The sequence below is a fragment of the Mus caroli genome, chromosome 9, assembly GCF_900094665.2.
Source record: "Mus caroli chromosome 9, CAROLI_EIJ_v1.1, whole genome shotgun sequence".
Classification (NCBI taxonomy): domain Eukaryota; kingdom Metazoa; phylum Chordata; class Mammalia; order Rodentia; family Muridae; genus Mus; species Mus caroli.
The window spans coordinates 33,680,728-33,694,892 of NC_034578.1; the positions used below are offsets into that span (position 1 = coordinate 33,680,728).

General features: G+C 48.2%; 3 protein-coding genes across 4 annotated transcripts in view; 2 read left to right on the forward strand and 1 right to left on the reverse strand.

Annotated features, from left to right (window-relative positions):
- The window catches only part of Esam (endothelial cell adhesion molecule), a 10,320-nt gene extending 4,672 nt beyond the window's left edge, over positions 1 to 5,648 (forward strand). For both annotated transcript variants that reach the window (XM_021172515.2, XM_029482061.1), the window contains exons 3-7: positions 1,500 to 1,701; positions 1,887 to 2,042; positions 3,962 to 4,084; positions 4,369 to 4,495; positions 4,797 to 5,648. In XM_021172515.2, the coding sequence (XP_021028174.1) occupies positions 1,500 to 1,701; positions 1,887 to 2,042; positions 3,962 to 4,084; positions 4,369 to 4,495; positions 4,797 to 5,115 (927 nt within the window). In that variant the 3' untranslated portion in view covers positions 5,116 to 5,648. The remainder of the gene's footprint in view (positions 1 to 1,499; positions 1,702 to 1,886; positions 2,043 to 3,961; positions 4,085 to 4,368; positions 4,496 to 4,796) is intronic.
- A 1,063-nt stretch (positions 5,649 to 6,711) lies between these two features.
- On the forward strand, positions 6,712 to 11,832 carry Vsig2 (V-set and immunoglobulin domain containing 2). The gene is made up of 7 exons (XM_029481801.1): positions 6,712 to 6,970; positions 7,387 to 7,559; positions 7,828 to 8,035; positions 8,829 to 8,987; positions 9,859 to 9,978; positions 10,097 to 10,241; positions 11,505 to 11,832. The coding sequence occupies exons 1-7, from the start codon at positions 6,907 to 6,909 to the stop codon at positions 11,635 to 11,637; spliced, it is 1,002 nt and encodes a 333-aa protein (XP_029337661.1). The 5' UTR covers positions 6,712 to 6,906; the 3' UTR covers positions 11,638 to 11,832.
- Positions 11,833 to 11,984: 152 nt separating this feature from the next.
- The window catches only part of Nrgn (neurogranin), an 8,515-nt gene continuing 6,334 nt past the window's right edge, over positions 11,985 to 14,165 (reverse strand). The window contains exons 2-4 of the mRNA XM_021173296.2: positions 13,438 to 13,664; positions 13,190 to 13,207; positions 11,985 to 12,820 (exon numbers count right to left, since the gene is read on the reverse strand). Of these exons, the coding sequence (XP_021028955.1) occupies positions 13,443 to 13,664 (222 nt within the window). The 3' untranslated portion in view covers positions 11,985 to 12,820; positions 13,190 to 13,207; positions 13,438 to 13,442. The remainder of the gene's footprint in view (positions 12,821 to 13,189; positions 13,208 to 13,437; positions 13,665 to 14,165) is intronic.

Here is a 14,165-nt window from a genome sequence, read left to right on the forward strand (position 1 = left end):
TTCTTTCTTTCTTTCTTTCTTTCTTTCTTTCTTTCTTTCTTTCTTTCTTTCTTTCTTTCTTTCTTTCTGTCTTTGTCAGCATCTCTCTAAATAGTCCTGACTGTCCTGGAATTCATTATGCAGACCAGGCTGACCTTGAACTCCCAGAGATCTGCCTGCCTCTCATTCTGCCTGCCAAGTGCTGGGATTATGCAGTGCTGGGTATGGAACGTAGGAATTCCTGAATAGACTAGGGCAAGGCAGGCAATCTTGTTCAATCCCCCACTGAATTTTTTTTGTATATATATGCATGTTTGAATGTGTATGCATATTGATGAATATATGCATATGTGTGTGTGTGTGTGCCTGCTCATGTGCAGGCCAGAGGTCAAACTTTGGGCATCATTCTTCGAGTGCTATCTATCTTGTTTTTGAGACAGGGTCTTATATTAGCAGCCCTGAAACTCATCCATTGGGCTATGTTGGCTCGTCCCCAAGTCTCAGAGTCCACCTGTCTGTGACTTTCCAGCTTTAGAGTTATATGTGCTTCATGTACATGACCCTATATCAGCTTCTAGAATATTTGTCAGGAGTGACAAAGTAAAATGACACTGGCCAGTACAGTCTTTGGATATTTAGGAAGAAGTTGAGGAGAAAGTCAGTTCTTGGAACAAAGTAGACAGCCTGGAAGGTGAGATGTTTTAGGGGCTCAACGGGAGAAACTGGAAGTGTTTTAGTCTTTTTAAAAAGGGTTGGTCTTTCTAACGTAGCTATTTTCTCATTCCATCTTTTCCATTTCACACACACTGTGTGCTAGGTTAATGGCTGGTTCTGTACTGACTCTGCCGAAGGCATTTGTAGGGAGCAAGTGGTGGTTCTTCCAATCTGTCAGGTGCTGAATATCAGTGCACGTTGCCACTCCAATTCCGTCCCAATCGTATCAGACATTACTGTACTTAATGGTTAAGAAACTGCACAGTGCTGTTAAAAAAAAAAAGCTCCACCCTGTTGAGATTTTGTTTGTTTTGATTTTTAAGCACGAGTTCTGTGGTCTTAACTCAGATTTTCATGTGTGCAGGTCAGGCATATCAGAGACTGAGCTCTCTTCCCAGCCATACCTCTTTCAATTACAGGGGGAAAAAAAAATCTTTTTTTTTTTTTTTAGTGTGGCTTTTAAAGGTAGAACCTTTAGGCCTTACAAAGTTGTAATGTACAATCTAATTATTTTTTCATACATGCTTCCTCTTGCATTGCTCATTCTTCTCCCGGTATGGTGCTCCCCTAAAAGCCACCATAAAAGCTGAAGAGATGATGATCCACACGGGAAGTGAGAACTGCCTGGAGTTGTGAGCGGGTGGGTGAGAAGATGGGTTACTAAAAGGTGGTTCAGGTCAAGTGAGGAAGCAGCGAGGACGTCCAGTTTGGAGGAGGAAGACATGCTGAGCTGACATATACCAACAGATGCTGACAATGCCGACAGATGCATTGGAGACCATTAACAGATGTCCTGTCTCCACTAGGTGTTGTCTTACATTAATGGAGTCATGACCAATAAACCTGGAACAGCCCTGGTCCACTCTATCTCTTCACGGAATGTGTCCCTGCATCTGATGGCACTCCAGGAGGGAGACTCTGGGACCTACCGCTGTTCTGTCAATGTGCAGAATGATGAAGGCAAAAGTATAGGCCACAGCATCAAAAGCATAGAGCTCAAAGTGCTGGGTGAGTAAGACACACACACATCTCTGGATTCTTTCCCACCTCAGCACAGGGAGGTGAAGCAGGTCTCCCTCTCAAGTGGCTGAGCATAAGACCTGGGGATGAAAGGTGGAATGACTTAAGAGACTGAGGGATCAAAACCCGTGGGCCCTTGGAGTGTGGATTTTAACCTGTCTTCCCCTCTCTAGTTCCTCCAGCTCCTCCATCCTGTAGTTTACAGGGTGTACCCTATGTCGGGACCAATGTGACCCTGAACTGCAAGTCCCCAAGGAGTAAACCTACTGCTCAGTACCAGTGGGAGAGGCTGGCCCCATCCTCCCAGGTCTTCTTTGGACCAGCCTTAGGTAAGGGGGTTCCTGGAGGTCTCTGAGATGGTGGCTGAAGATGAGGAGAGATGAGAGGTACCTCACAGACTGGAGTGATGAGGACAGGCTTTACAGAAAGGGACATGGAAAGGTGATATATTAGCAGGTGCTATGCTCAGAGCTTCTAAGAACTGGGGATACTTTTATTGAGGTCTGGAACTAATCAGCCTGATTTGAGTTCCAGTCCATATAAGAAATATTTGGGGGTAGTGTGTGTGTGTGTGTGTGTGTTACTGGCATTTAAGTCAGGACCTTGTACATGAGAGATGGACGCTCTACTACTGAATTACATCCCTAGTTTCTTCGGTTTTGAGACGGAATCTTATCTATAGCTAATACTGGTCTCAAATTAATGATCCTTTGGTCTCAGCCTCCTGATTATACACTATGATCAGCAACTGAAATATTTGAAATATGAGTCATGAGATGGCTTTTAAAGGGTCATTATTAATTGCCAAGGCTTTGCAAGTAATTTTGATTGTATAACATAATAAGAGTTGTTGCTGTTGTTTTTGTGTTGTTTTGTTTTTGAGGAAGGGTCTCATGCATCTATCTATGGCTGTTCCAGAACTCAAAATGTGGACCAGACTTACCTTAAACTCACAGAAATCTGGCTGCCTCTGTCTCCCAAGTGCTGGATTAAGCGTGCACAACACTACACCTAGCTTCATGGATACTGTTTTTGAAGATACATTTTGAATTATTTAAAGTTTTAAGCAAATTAATTATTATTGTTGTGGTGGTTGTGTGTGTGTGTGTGTGCGTACATGGCGGGTGTGTATGTGTGTCGTGGCATATGACTGAGGACAACTTTTTGGAGTTGTTCTCTCCTTCCACTGTTAAACTCATGCGGCCAGGCTCTTGTGTCAAGTGCCTTACTCACTGAGACATCTCATTGGCCTAAAAGCATTACTTTAAAATGTCAGTAGAGGAAGAGGAGTAAATCACAGAAGTACACCAAAGTGTTAACCACTACTGGGTGTCGGTGGTGGGTATAAATAGTTTTATTTTTCCCCTTTATACTTTTTATTGGACCATTTTATTTTATTCGTGCTATGGATAGAATGCAGGGTCTTGCACACACTAAGCATCAATTTTACTATTGAACTAAACCCCTGGGACCCATTCGCCTTTTTTCCTGAGCTGTACATTGAGTGTGCGTGCTTGAGCTTGTGTGTGGAGGCCAGCTGTTACCCTTGGAACAGGAGCTGTCTACCTTAGCTTTTAAGCAAGGGTCTCTCACGGAGGTCTATGCTTATTGATTTGGCTAGGGTGGCAGGCCAGCATTTACTGAACTATATCCCCAGCCCCTCATCTGAGCATTTTAATAATTATATAATAATTTTCAAAAGGGCTCAGTGAATAGGTTTCTTGTGAAGGATAAGCAGGTACAGAGTTTAGGCCAGGCTCAGCACAGTCAACAGCCAAACGGTCAGCATGCTTAGACTGACCATGCTTCACAACCCCAGTGGCTGAAGAGCATTATCCCTATTTTACACATGAAAAAGTGGGGGCCCACAAGGGTCACATGGGCATTTGGGATAACAGCTCTTCCAGTTTCTAGTCAAAACTTTCCGTCTGATCATCCCCCCACATCGCCTTTCAAGAACAAATGTCAAAAGGATGTTTTGGTTTTTCTGCATAGTACTTTTGTTCAGAGATCAGTTGGGACCATTGAGGAATAGCTCAATGGAATAGAGGAATGGAGCGGGCATTGAGCTAGCCTGTCTGCAGAGCCCAGAGTGCTGCCACTTTCTTCCTGCTCATGAGGCCAGAAATAAGCAAAGACTCTCAGAGACTCAAAGAGTCCATTCCAGAACTAGGGCATAATATATATGGTTGTTTGTTTTTTAATGGAAAAGTTAGCCCCTGGACTGACAGCTGAATTGGTTCCATAGATGCCGTTCGTGGATCTTTAAAGCTCACTAACCTTTCCATTGCCATGTCTGGAGTCTATGTCTGCAAGGCCCAAAACAGAGTGGGCTTTGCCAAGTGCAACGTGACCTTGGACGTGATGACAGGTCAGTAAGGGGTAAGTGTAGTGAAGAAGTGTGGTCAGTGGGTGGCTTTGCAGGAAAGAAGAGGTCTGTCTGCTACAGCTTCTCATTGATTCATGGCTGGGAATTGAACTTGGTCAAAGGCAGGTAAGATGTTTGGTCAGTGTCTGGCCATTTTCTACTTGGCAGCCCTCTACCCCCATCTTAACAGAGAGAAGGGCAGAATGTCATGGTGATAGCTGAGTAGTGGAACTTGAGTGAACAGGGAACAGATAACTGTCCCCTTTCTGACACTAAGGCGTTTTCAGGGTCCAAGGCTGCAGTGGTCGCTGGAGCAGTTGTGGGCACTTTTGTTGGGTTGGTGCTGATAGCTGGGCTGGTTCTGTTGTACCAGCGCCGGAGCAAGACCTTGGAAGAGCTGGCCAATGATATCAAGTAGGTGTCCTTGATCTTTGAGGACGTGACAACTCTTCTGACTCCTCTCTGGCATCTGAGAATTCAGGCCTCTCCCATTTTTAAAAGAGAGGTGGGCAGTGGATGTAACAGTATTCCTATGGGAGATTTAAAGGGAGGAAGGGAGGGAAGGAGGGAGGGAGGAAGAGAGAGAGAGAGAGAGAGAGAGAGAGAGAGAGAGAGAGAGGATGCATGTCTGTGGAGGAACAGTAAAACAAGCGTGTAGAAACTCTTCTCCCTTTTCTCCTTTTGGCTTCTGATGTGTTACTTATTTGATGACCAGGGAAGATGCCATTGCACCCCGGACCTTGCCTTGGACCAAAGGCTCAGACACAATCTCCAAGAATGGGACACTTTCTTCGGTCACCTCAGCACGAGCTCTGCGGCCAAACAAGGCTGCTCCTCCAAGACCTGGCACGTTTACTCCCACACCCAGTGTCTCTAGCCAGGCCCTGTCCTCACCAAGACTGCCCAGGATAGATGAACCCCCGCCTCAGGCAGTGTCCCTGACCCCAGGTGGGGTTTCTTCTTCTGCTCTGAGCCGCATGGGTGCTGTGCCTGTGATGGTGCCTGCACAGAGTCAGGCTGGATCTCTTGTGTGACAGCCCAGGCACTCATTAGCTACATCTGGTATCTGACCTTTCTATAAAGGTCTCCTGTGGCACAGAGGACTCAATCTTGGGAGGGTGCCCACATTCTAGACCTCCAGTCCTTTGCTCCTACCTCCTATTGTTGGAATACTGGGCCTCAGTAAGACTAAAATCTGGGTCAAAGGACAAAAGGAGGAAATGGACCTGAGGTAGGGGGTTGGGAGTGAGGAGGCTTCACTTCCTCCCTGCTTCTCCCTGTAGCCAGATGAATGCTGCGGAAGATCGGCTACCCTCCAAGGGCTCTGGAGGAGACTGCCAGTCAGTGATGCCCCTGGCTCTGTGATCTGTACAACACCCTTATCTAATGCTGTCCTTTGCCATTCGCTCCATCTCCCTATATTAATATAACCTGTCCTGCTGGCTTGGCTGGGTTTTGTTGTAGCAGGGGGATAGGAGAGACATTTTAAAACCTGACTTGAAATTGATGTTTTTGTTTTTATTTTGAAAATTTCAATAAAGATAAATCGCATTTGCATGGACAAGAAGTAATTGAATCACTTTTTTTTTTTTTTTTTTTTTTTTGCCAGCTAGGACCTCTCTGAAGTTGAGTTTCAGGAGGCTACGAAGTAGATCCTACCTACTCAGGAGGCTTTACCGTTATCCACAGGGCTTCCTAGCTTTATCCACAGGGCTTCCTAGCTTATAGTTCTTTTAGAGTCTGTAGAAGGGCCATTCATTGTCATAGAAAAAGAGAAAGTACCAAGAGCCCGAGGCCAAGGAGCCCCTAACCTATTCTGAACAGCAAGGAGCTGATGAGCTGATGATGAACTGGGGCACCTGCTGCTGGAACTCTGAGACCCCGGGATTGAGTATCCACACACCCCATTGCATCTTCCTCTCCAGGACAGATGAGAGGAACCTCACCCATGTCTCCTAACCCATGCCATTGGATCCTTAACAAGCAAACTGTCCTACCCTGTGGGTTGCAGGCCCCTTCTTCATTTGAAGAAAGGATGCTGTGTGGATTGGTGTCCTAATCCTACCCCGTTCTTTCCCACCAAGTGTGGGGTCTTCAGATCTCAGGTTCTCTGTTCCCCGTGCCTCTGGGAATGGAGAAGTGGGTGTAGTTTCCCTGGAGAGACTCACACCGCAGGCAAGTGGTGGGAAGAGAATCTCTATAGAGTCTAAGAGCTCCTGGGATGCATGCTTGTTGCCTGTGACCTCCCAGGTGACATCATTATTGGCCTGTCGGTATCAGAAGCCCCCCCCCCTTTTTAAAGATTTATTTATTTACTATATGTAAGTACACTGTAGCTGTCTTCAGACACTCCAGAAGAGGGCATCAGGTTTCGTTAAGGATGGTTGTGAGCCACCATGTGGTTGCTGGGATTTGAACTCAGGACATTCAGAAGAGCAGTCGGCGCTCTTAACCACTGAGCCATCTCGCCAGCCCCAGAAGCCCTTCTCTTCTGCTAAAGATACTTTCCTTGCAAAATGCTAATTCTGAATCCTTGTCTTTAAGGTGTCCAGCACAAGCCCAGCAACTTTCCTAGGGCTGGAAAGCTTCAGAGGTTGGAGGGGGGTGAGGGGAGGAGAGGAAAGGAGAAGTTATCCCAGAATCAAGCCTGGAAGAGGGAGGAGCATTTTTCTTACCTGAGGGTGCCCGCCTCTGCCCTTGTTTGCTTTGAGATAGCCAGTCTTTCTCCAGCCTAACACAAGGCGGCTGCCCTTCGGGCTTTCCTAGACCCAACCCCTTACATCCTTCAGACCGATAGAGAACAGGACGGGGAGACAGCAGTGGCTATGGCCTGGCCCCTGGTGGGGGCTTTCCTTTGCGGGCACTTGCTGGGCTTCGTGTGCCTGAGCGGTGAGGAGAGGCTGGGTGGGCGGGATCAAGGCGAGAGCTGGGGCAGGGAAGGGCTTCCCAGGCCTGCTCAGTTCCTGCAGCTGGGAACCACTGTGCCAGGCAGGGAAGGGGGCATTGAAGAGTGGGAGGGGAAGCGAGAGGCAAGCTAATGAGCTTGGCCTCTCTCGCCATCTGAAGATTTACCATTGCAGGATCTTTTCTTGTTTCCTTTTCTGCCAACACATCCTCATACCTGGCCTAATCTTGGACCTTTTACCCACAAAAAACCGGGTTAGGCTGTGGGCTCCTCCCTCCCGGAAACCTCTCAGGAGGGAAGGGGTTGAATTGAAGAAGGGGGTTGTGCTGTGGCAAAGGAGGCCCCAGCCTTTAAACAGCCACAGTAGTGTGGGACAGACCCTCCGGATCTGTGTTGTTAGGGTCCTTGGTCCCAGGGCTAGCTGTGGAGGTGACTGTGCCCACTGAGCCACTGAGCGTGCCAAAGGGTAAGACGGCCGAGCTGAGCTGCAGTTACAAAACATCGGTGGGCGACAACTTTGCCTTGGAGTGGAGCTTTGTGCAGCCTGGGAAGCCCATCTCTGCGTCCGTGCCCGTAAGTTGAAGGCAGGGTGTCTGCTGGGTTGGCCAGGGACCAGAGGGCTCACCCAGGATTAAGTTTGGGGAGGACTTCAGCCATTTTGGTCCTACATTCTCTCTTCCTCTTCCACACAGCTCATGAGTCCCAACTCCCCTGCGCAGATGTAGTCTGGTTCAGCCACTAAATTAACTGAACCCGATGGTGTGATTGATTGATAGTACACTGTTCTGCCTTTTGCTGCTTTGCAGAAAAGGGGACTTATATGCCTTGGGCCTCTTCTCAGATTCTGTACTTCACCAATGGCCACCTGTATCCCACTGGCTCTAAAGCAGATCGGGCCATCCTTCTCCACGATCCACCAACAGGAGGACTGGCTACCCTGAAACTGACTGACCTCCGCCCTTCAGACACTGGGACCTACCTCTGCAATGTTAACAACCCACCAGATTTCTACACCAACGGGTTGGGGTTAATCAACCTTACTGTGCTAGGTAAGGCATGCTGGGGATGCACTAACCACTCTCCTATCCTGACCTGCCACCCCTACCCCACCCCCTTTAGTCTTGATATGCAGGCCAAGCACACAACTGCATTGGGAGCTTCAAGAAAAAAATGGTCTGTCACACTACAACTCCACCCCATGGTATCTCCCTTAGGGCCTAGTGTGGAGAGAGAGAGAGAGAGAGAGAGAGAGAGAGAGAGAGAGAGAGAGAGAGAGACTAGTCATATATGGGGTGTTGAGTCATAACATAGTTCACCAGATCCATCATTCAGGAACCTCCCACTGGTAGCTCAGATTTGGATTCTGTCCCTCCTAACGTCAGTGACAGAGAAGGGAAGTGACCATTAGAGGAACAAAGCCTACATAACTGAGTACCACATTGTGCTCAGAGCTCCCACCTCACCATTAATCAGAGCCTGTTCAAAGCTGAGTAAGATGTTTGAAAGGTGGACAAGGATGTTTATACAAAAACTAAAGGCCCAGGATGGGGTCCATGACCCATGCATTCAAATATCTGAAGGGCCTTCATGTGGGGGAGAATTTATAATTTCTCTTTATGGGCCCAGATGCCAAGAAATGAAACTGTTCCATTGACATTATATTAGCAACGTGCTTGGGCTCAGCATGAGGAAGACCTTTCCAGGATGCAGAATTCCCAGTAGTGGAAATCACTTGAGTGGTATATATAGACCACTATTTGGCAGAGGAATTGAAAAAGGAAATGTTGAACTCAGTAGGTCTGGGGTTAGAGGATTGCTGAGATCCTTCTGTGGTTTTTGCAGTGCCCCCCAGTCACCCCTTATGCAGCCAGAGTGGGCAAACCTCTGTGGGAGGTTCTGCTGCACTGGGATGCCGCTCCTCTGAGGGAGCACCCAAGCCAGTGTACAACTGGGTACGTCTCGGATCTTCTCCTACACCTCCTCCTGGTAGCATGGTTCAAGGTAAGAGTACAGGGCATTGGGAAGATTGGATTGGAGACTTAAGATCTGGTCTCTATACCCAGTTCCCCATATCTGTTATGACTAAGGCCCTTTCCTTCCTCCTTTCTTGTATTGATGCCTTCTTGTCTGTCTTCCTGCAGTGCTTGGAAAACACTTCTCAAGCTAAATGTATTCCTGGATAGCATGGAAGAGAGCAGAGAGCAGGGAACAATCTCACACTCCCTACCTGCCTACTTATTGTAGATTTGTTAAGGGTCATAAGTTTCTTCCAAACTTCCTAGGGAGGTAACTAGAGTAGCTTAGACTGGTTCACACATCGGGTGAGTTTCTTTGGAGACGAGTATATCTAGAAGGCTTAGCTCTCTTTTGTTGGTCCCCGATGCCCTGTTTCCTTGTGTAGTAACAGTCTCAGTGCACACTTTATCCAGCAAATCTCCTCCCCTAGATCATTTCCTGATGTGTTCTCTGCCTTCTGAGGCAGAAGTAGAGTTCAGGAAAGCAGTTGGCTCAGCTTTGATCCATTTTAGAGGATGAATGTTTAGTTATTAAGCCTTTTGCTGCCACCCAGGATCTGACCTCATCCAGTAAGTGTTCCACCGTCCATTATCACCTTCCTGGATATGCACTTCCTCCTCCACGAAGGCAGCAGTGTGGGGTGACAAGGGCACACAAGTTGCAGTGACTTTGGAGTTCCTCACTGCATCTTCTCAAATTACTTTCTTTCTGAGCAGGGATTCTGACTAATCAGATGAGGTTAAACCTTTCTTGGTAGTTTGTTTTAAGGACTGAATGCAGTGAGCTTTCATGGTAGTTGTATGGGCTCACTGTGAGTTGAATCCATGGTAGCACACATGTCCTTCTCACTCTCTAGATGAAGTGTCCGGCCAGCTCATTCTTACCAATCTCTCCCTGACCTCCTCTGGCACCTACCGATGTGTGGCCAGCAACCAGATGGGCAGTGCCTCCTGTGAGCTGAACCTCTCCGTGACTGGTAGGGGATGCTGGGTAGAGGCCTGGCCAAAGGCTTGGCTTGGGGGAGATTATATGACTCTATGACTATCTGAAGGTGGGCAAAACCTCCTACAACTCTGAGGTTTGTGTCTCCCTAGACTCATCTGAAGGCCGAGTAGCTGGGACTCTTATTGGGGTGCTGCTGGGAGTGCTGCTCCTGTCAGTTGCCGCATTCTGCCTCATCAGGTTCCAGAAAGAGAGGAAAAAGGAGCCCAAGGAGACCTATGGGGGTAGTGACCTTCGGTGAGCAGGAGAGCTGGGGGTGGTGCAGAGGGAAATGAAAGGGATCGGGCTCCAAGTGGATGTCTTCAGACTTCAAGCTGTTGTCATTAAAAGCCTTTCAGAGGAGGGAGTTCCTGCTTAGCCTTGGCACAGAAAGGAGAAATAGATTCATAAACTGGGATAGGGATGGCTGCTTGTCAGACTGTCACGTGTGTGTGGTACGTGTGTGTGTGTGTGGTGCGTGATATCTCAATGCATTTAAATATATATCACTTAATGCATGTAGCTATATGTCACTTACCTAATGCATTTTGGTATATATTTCTCACATAGAGGTAATTGGGGAAGGTGGAGGGTGGATACCAGGAGTTTCGTCTGTCTTAAGATTACTTATTTTGGATCGGACAAACACAAAAGCCAAAGCTCTCTTTGTTATATACTTGACAATTTCGCTGCAAGTCATGGTATCTTGCATGTAGAGATTGGTGTAATATTTCTCTTTCCTTAGACAGTGTCTCACTAGGTAGCCTTGGCTAGCCTGGAACTCTCTGTGTAGACTAAGCTGGCCTCAAACTCACAGAGATCCTTATGTTTCTGCTCCCCAAGCACCACCATACCTGATCATTTCTTGTGTGTGTGTGTGCATGTACACAAATGTACATGTGTGTATATGTTTGTACAGGTTGAGTGTGTGAGTATGTGGACAGAGGATAACTTGACCTTCCTAGGAAGGCCATCTCTCTTATTTTTACTTATTGTAGTTTATTAATATTGCGTGTTCCTACTGTGGCATGTGTGGAAGAGCATATGTTCTCTGTCACCGATGTGGAAGTAAGAGAACAACCTTTTGGAATCATTTTTCACTGAGCTGGAGCTGGCCAAGTGAGCTAGATGCCAAGTGAACCCCAGAGATTCATGACTTGTGTCTGATATATTTTATGATAATTCTTGGGGTTTGATTTAAGGTCTTCCTGCTTAGAAGTGAAGCACTTTCCCCACTGAGCCACCTCCTCAACTCCCAGGACATGTCTTAAAACGTGGTCTTCAGATGACTAGGCAAACCCACCAGTAACTTCTTTAAACACTCAGATTTAAGCCAATTTCTATGCCTCCAAAGGCAAAGTGTGTGTGTCAGTGGTGAGACTGGCCTGGATTCCCTTCATTTTAAACAAAGTTCCACAGAGGACTCTCACGACAGCAAAATTTACATGTCCCTGAGTTAGAGGATGACAGTTGCCTAAGGGATGTTTCTAGCCTCTCTGTGACTTTGCTTGTACCCTTCAGGGAGGATGCAACCGCTCCTGGGGTTTTTGAGCAAGCTTCTATGAGAGCGGATCATAGCAAAGAGCTCCTGGAGAAGTCTCCATGTGCCAGCACCGTGACCACCACCAAGTCCAAACTCTCTATGGTTGTCTGACTTCTGATCGCTGAGGGTGGTGAGCGTCCATGTTAATAATTAAAGCCTAAACCATGCTACCTCGTTCTCCTTTCTAGTGGTGAATTCCTCTTCAAAGAGTGCTATCAATAGGGGAAGGAATGAATTTGAAATCCCGGAGACGGTGCTGCATTGGGAAGTTCCGGCTGGGTCAAAGGGATAGGCTTCAACCTAGGTGTCTTTGTATCGCTCCTACTTTTATCCCACGCCTGGTCTCTGAGTTTTGGTTTGACTAAATGAGATTTGTTCTGGCTTCTGTTAGTGGCCTTATGCAAACCCTGCTCCCCCTACTTCCCATTCCCTCCCGCCCCCCACCCTGCACCCCTCTGTACACTTAGACATTCCTCTTTATTATTCATATTCCAACCCAGTATGGTAACATGCACACGCAGAGATTAAAAACCTTCCAGCCACAACCCCAGGAGCCCAACAGGGGAGAGGCTATCATGGGGCGGGGCTGCGGAAGTCTCCTCCTGCCGGAGCCTCCTGGCGCTCAGGAGGCTTTTGCATAAACAAAGGAGAGCGGGAGGGGCTGCTCTCAGGGTGCGTTCTCAAGAAAAAAAGAGGGTGACAGGCAGGTATGGGATAGGACTTCACTTTCCATTTGAGCAAGGGAAATTATCAGATAACCATGAAAACCTCCTTCCCCTCTTTCCTAGCCCCAGGTTTAGGAGGTTGAGGTTAGGCTAGGGTGGAAAGACGCAGGCGCCCCCTTTCGTTGCCCACAGAACGAAAGGACTTGGTGGTTGCTTTTTTTTCCTTTCTTTCTTTTTCTTTCTTTTTTTTTTGAGAGTATTTGGGCGACGCACTGGGCGCCCTCTGCAGTACGCGCAGCGAAGCGCACAGAGGCTGCGGAGGCAGAGCTGCATGCTGGGCGCGTGGACAGGTGGGCGTGAAGCAAAAGGACATTTTTGGGAGTATGGGGTTTGGGACGAGGGTGGGAAGAAAAGGCAAAAGGAGACCACGTTAGACTGAAGAGCTAAAAAGGGCACGGACTTGGCTACGCCACGACGAAGCCAGCCTGGGAGAGGGAGTCTCTGGGACGCGGCGGGGAGGGGGGTGGCGCTCCTGAAGCTGGCTGGTTGGTGGGAAGGAGGGGCTCACAAACACAGTAGGGAAGTCTTGTCACTGCGAAGGGGACGCGGCATCCGACTCTCCTCTGGAACTGAGGAAAGAGAAGGTCTGAGAATCTGCCTTCCGCTGGTACCATTTCCCTCTCCCTTTCGGGGAGTGTCACCCAGACCCCCTCCCTGACTCACTGAGCTGATGTGTGCCCCAGGGCAACTACGTGAGTGAGGCTCCCTGTGCTCATGACCCTCGGCCGCGCTTGTGCAGTCAAATGAGGGTGACTGTGTGTACGTGTTGGTCCGAGTGTGTCCCTGCTGCAGCCTCAGGCGTCTGGACATACCAGAGGTCTGCAAAGTTAAGTTACTTAGCCGGGAGGGATTCAGGGCTAGCAGAGAGAAGGACTAGGGAACTGGGTCATTTCTCCCACCCAGCCTACTCCCCCTACAAACTCTGCTGCTTTGGTTACCTTCTAAAACGTTCAGCTCTTCGGTCCAAGATGAGGCAGACGAGAGGAAGGGAGAAACAGGTTAGCTCTTGGCAAATCAGCATCCTTGGCCTTCTCCCACCTACTTGTCTGGGTATTCTAGGTCCCCACCCTTAACTACCTTCACCATCTTCTCCACTCCCAGCCCAACCTTAGACTTCCCCAGCCTTTTCCAAGCAGGCCTGGAAGATGAGAACCTCCCGCCTGCGAAGCACTCCAGGCAGCCTCACCTGGCCTAGTCTCCGCTGGGGCCGCCGCCCGCGCCTCCCCGGGCGCCCCCAGCTCCGCCTGGTCCCCCGGGGCCGGGTCCCTTTCGGCCACACTCTCCGCTCTTTATCTTCTTCCTCGCCATGTGGCCCCGGAAACTCGCCTGGATTTTGGCTGCAGCGGCGTTGGCTCCAGGATCATCCAGCGGGATGTCAAGAATATCGTCGTCTGGCTTGGAGCAGGCGCTCTCCTGAGGATGGGGCATATTGTTGTTTTTGTTTTAATGGGGTTGATAAAGCCCAGACACGGAGGGGATGGGGATGATAAAGACAGACTCCCAGGGAATGTGGTAAGAGTAAGATTGGGAGGACTTCAAGGATGGCGGGAGGAGTAGAGAGGGAAGCCTATGAGGATTAGCGCATCTCTTAGGCAGCCAAGAAGGTTCTGGCCCAAGTGGACACAGAAAGAAGTACATGGGAAGATGGAGAAAAGAAAGCCAGCTAGCCCCATTTGAAAGTAGCCTTTATTTTAGGGGGCTGCGGAATCGAGTCTCGAAGAGCAAAGGAAAAGCATTAGGCACTCCAGAAAGTGACCACCCTTTGCTCTCAGAAGATGCCCAGACCTTTCTTTGTACAGGATTCCTCAGGGAATGGAGATATATATATATATATATATATATATATATATATATATATATATAGATATAGATATAGATATAGATATAGATATAGATATAGATATAGATATAGAT

What these genes read in the sequence shown, in the direction of transcription:
- Vsig2 (XM_029481801.1), top strand. Translation starts at nt 6,907, where the DNA reads ATGGCCTGGCCCCTGGTGGGGGCTTTCCTTTGCGGGCACTTGCTGGGC. An exon ending in CCATCTCTGCGTCCGTGCCC is followed by an intron (nt 7,560 to 7,827) that starts GTAAGTTGAAGG and finishes GCCTCTTCTCAG; the next exon opens with ATTCTGTACTTCACCAATGG. An exon ending in TATGGGGGTAGTGACCTTCG is followed by an intron (nt 10,242 to 11,504) that starts GTGAGCAGGAGA and finishes TGTACCCTTCAG; the next exon opens with GGAGGATGCAACCGCTCCTG.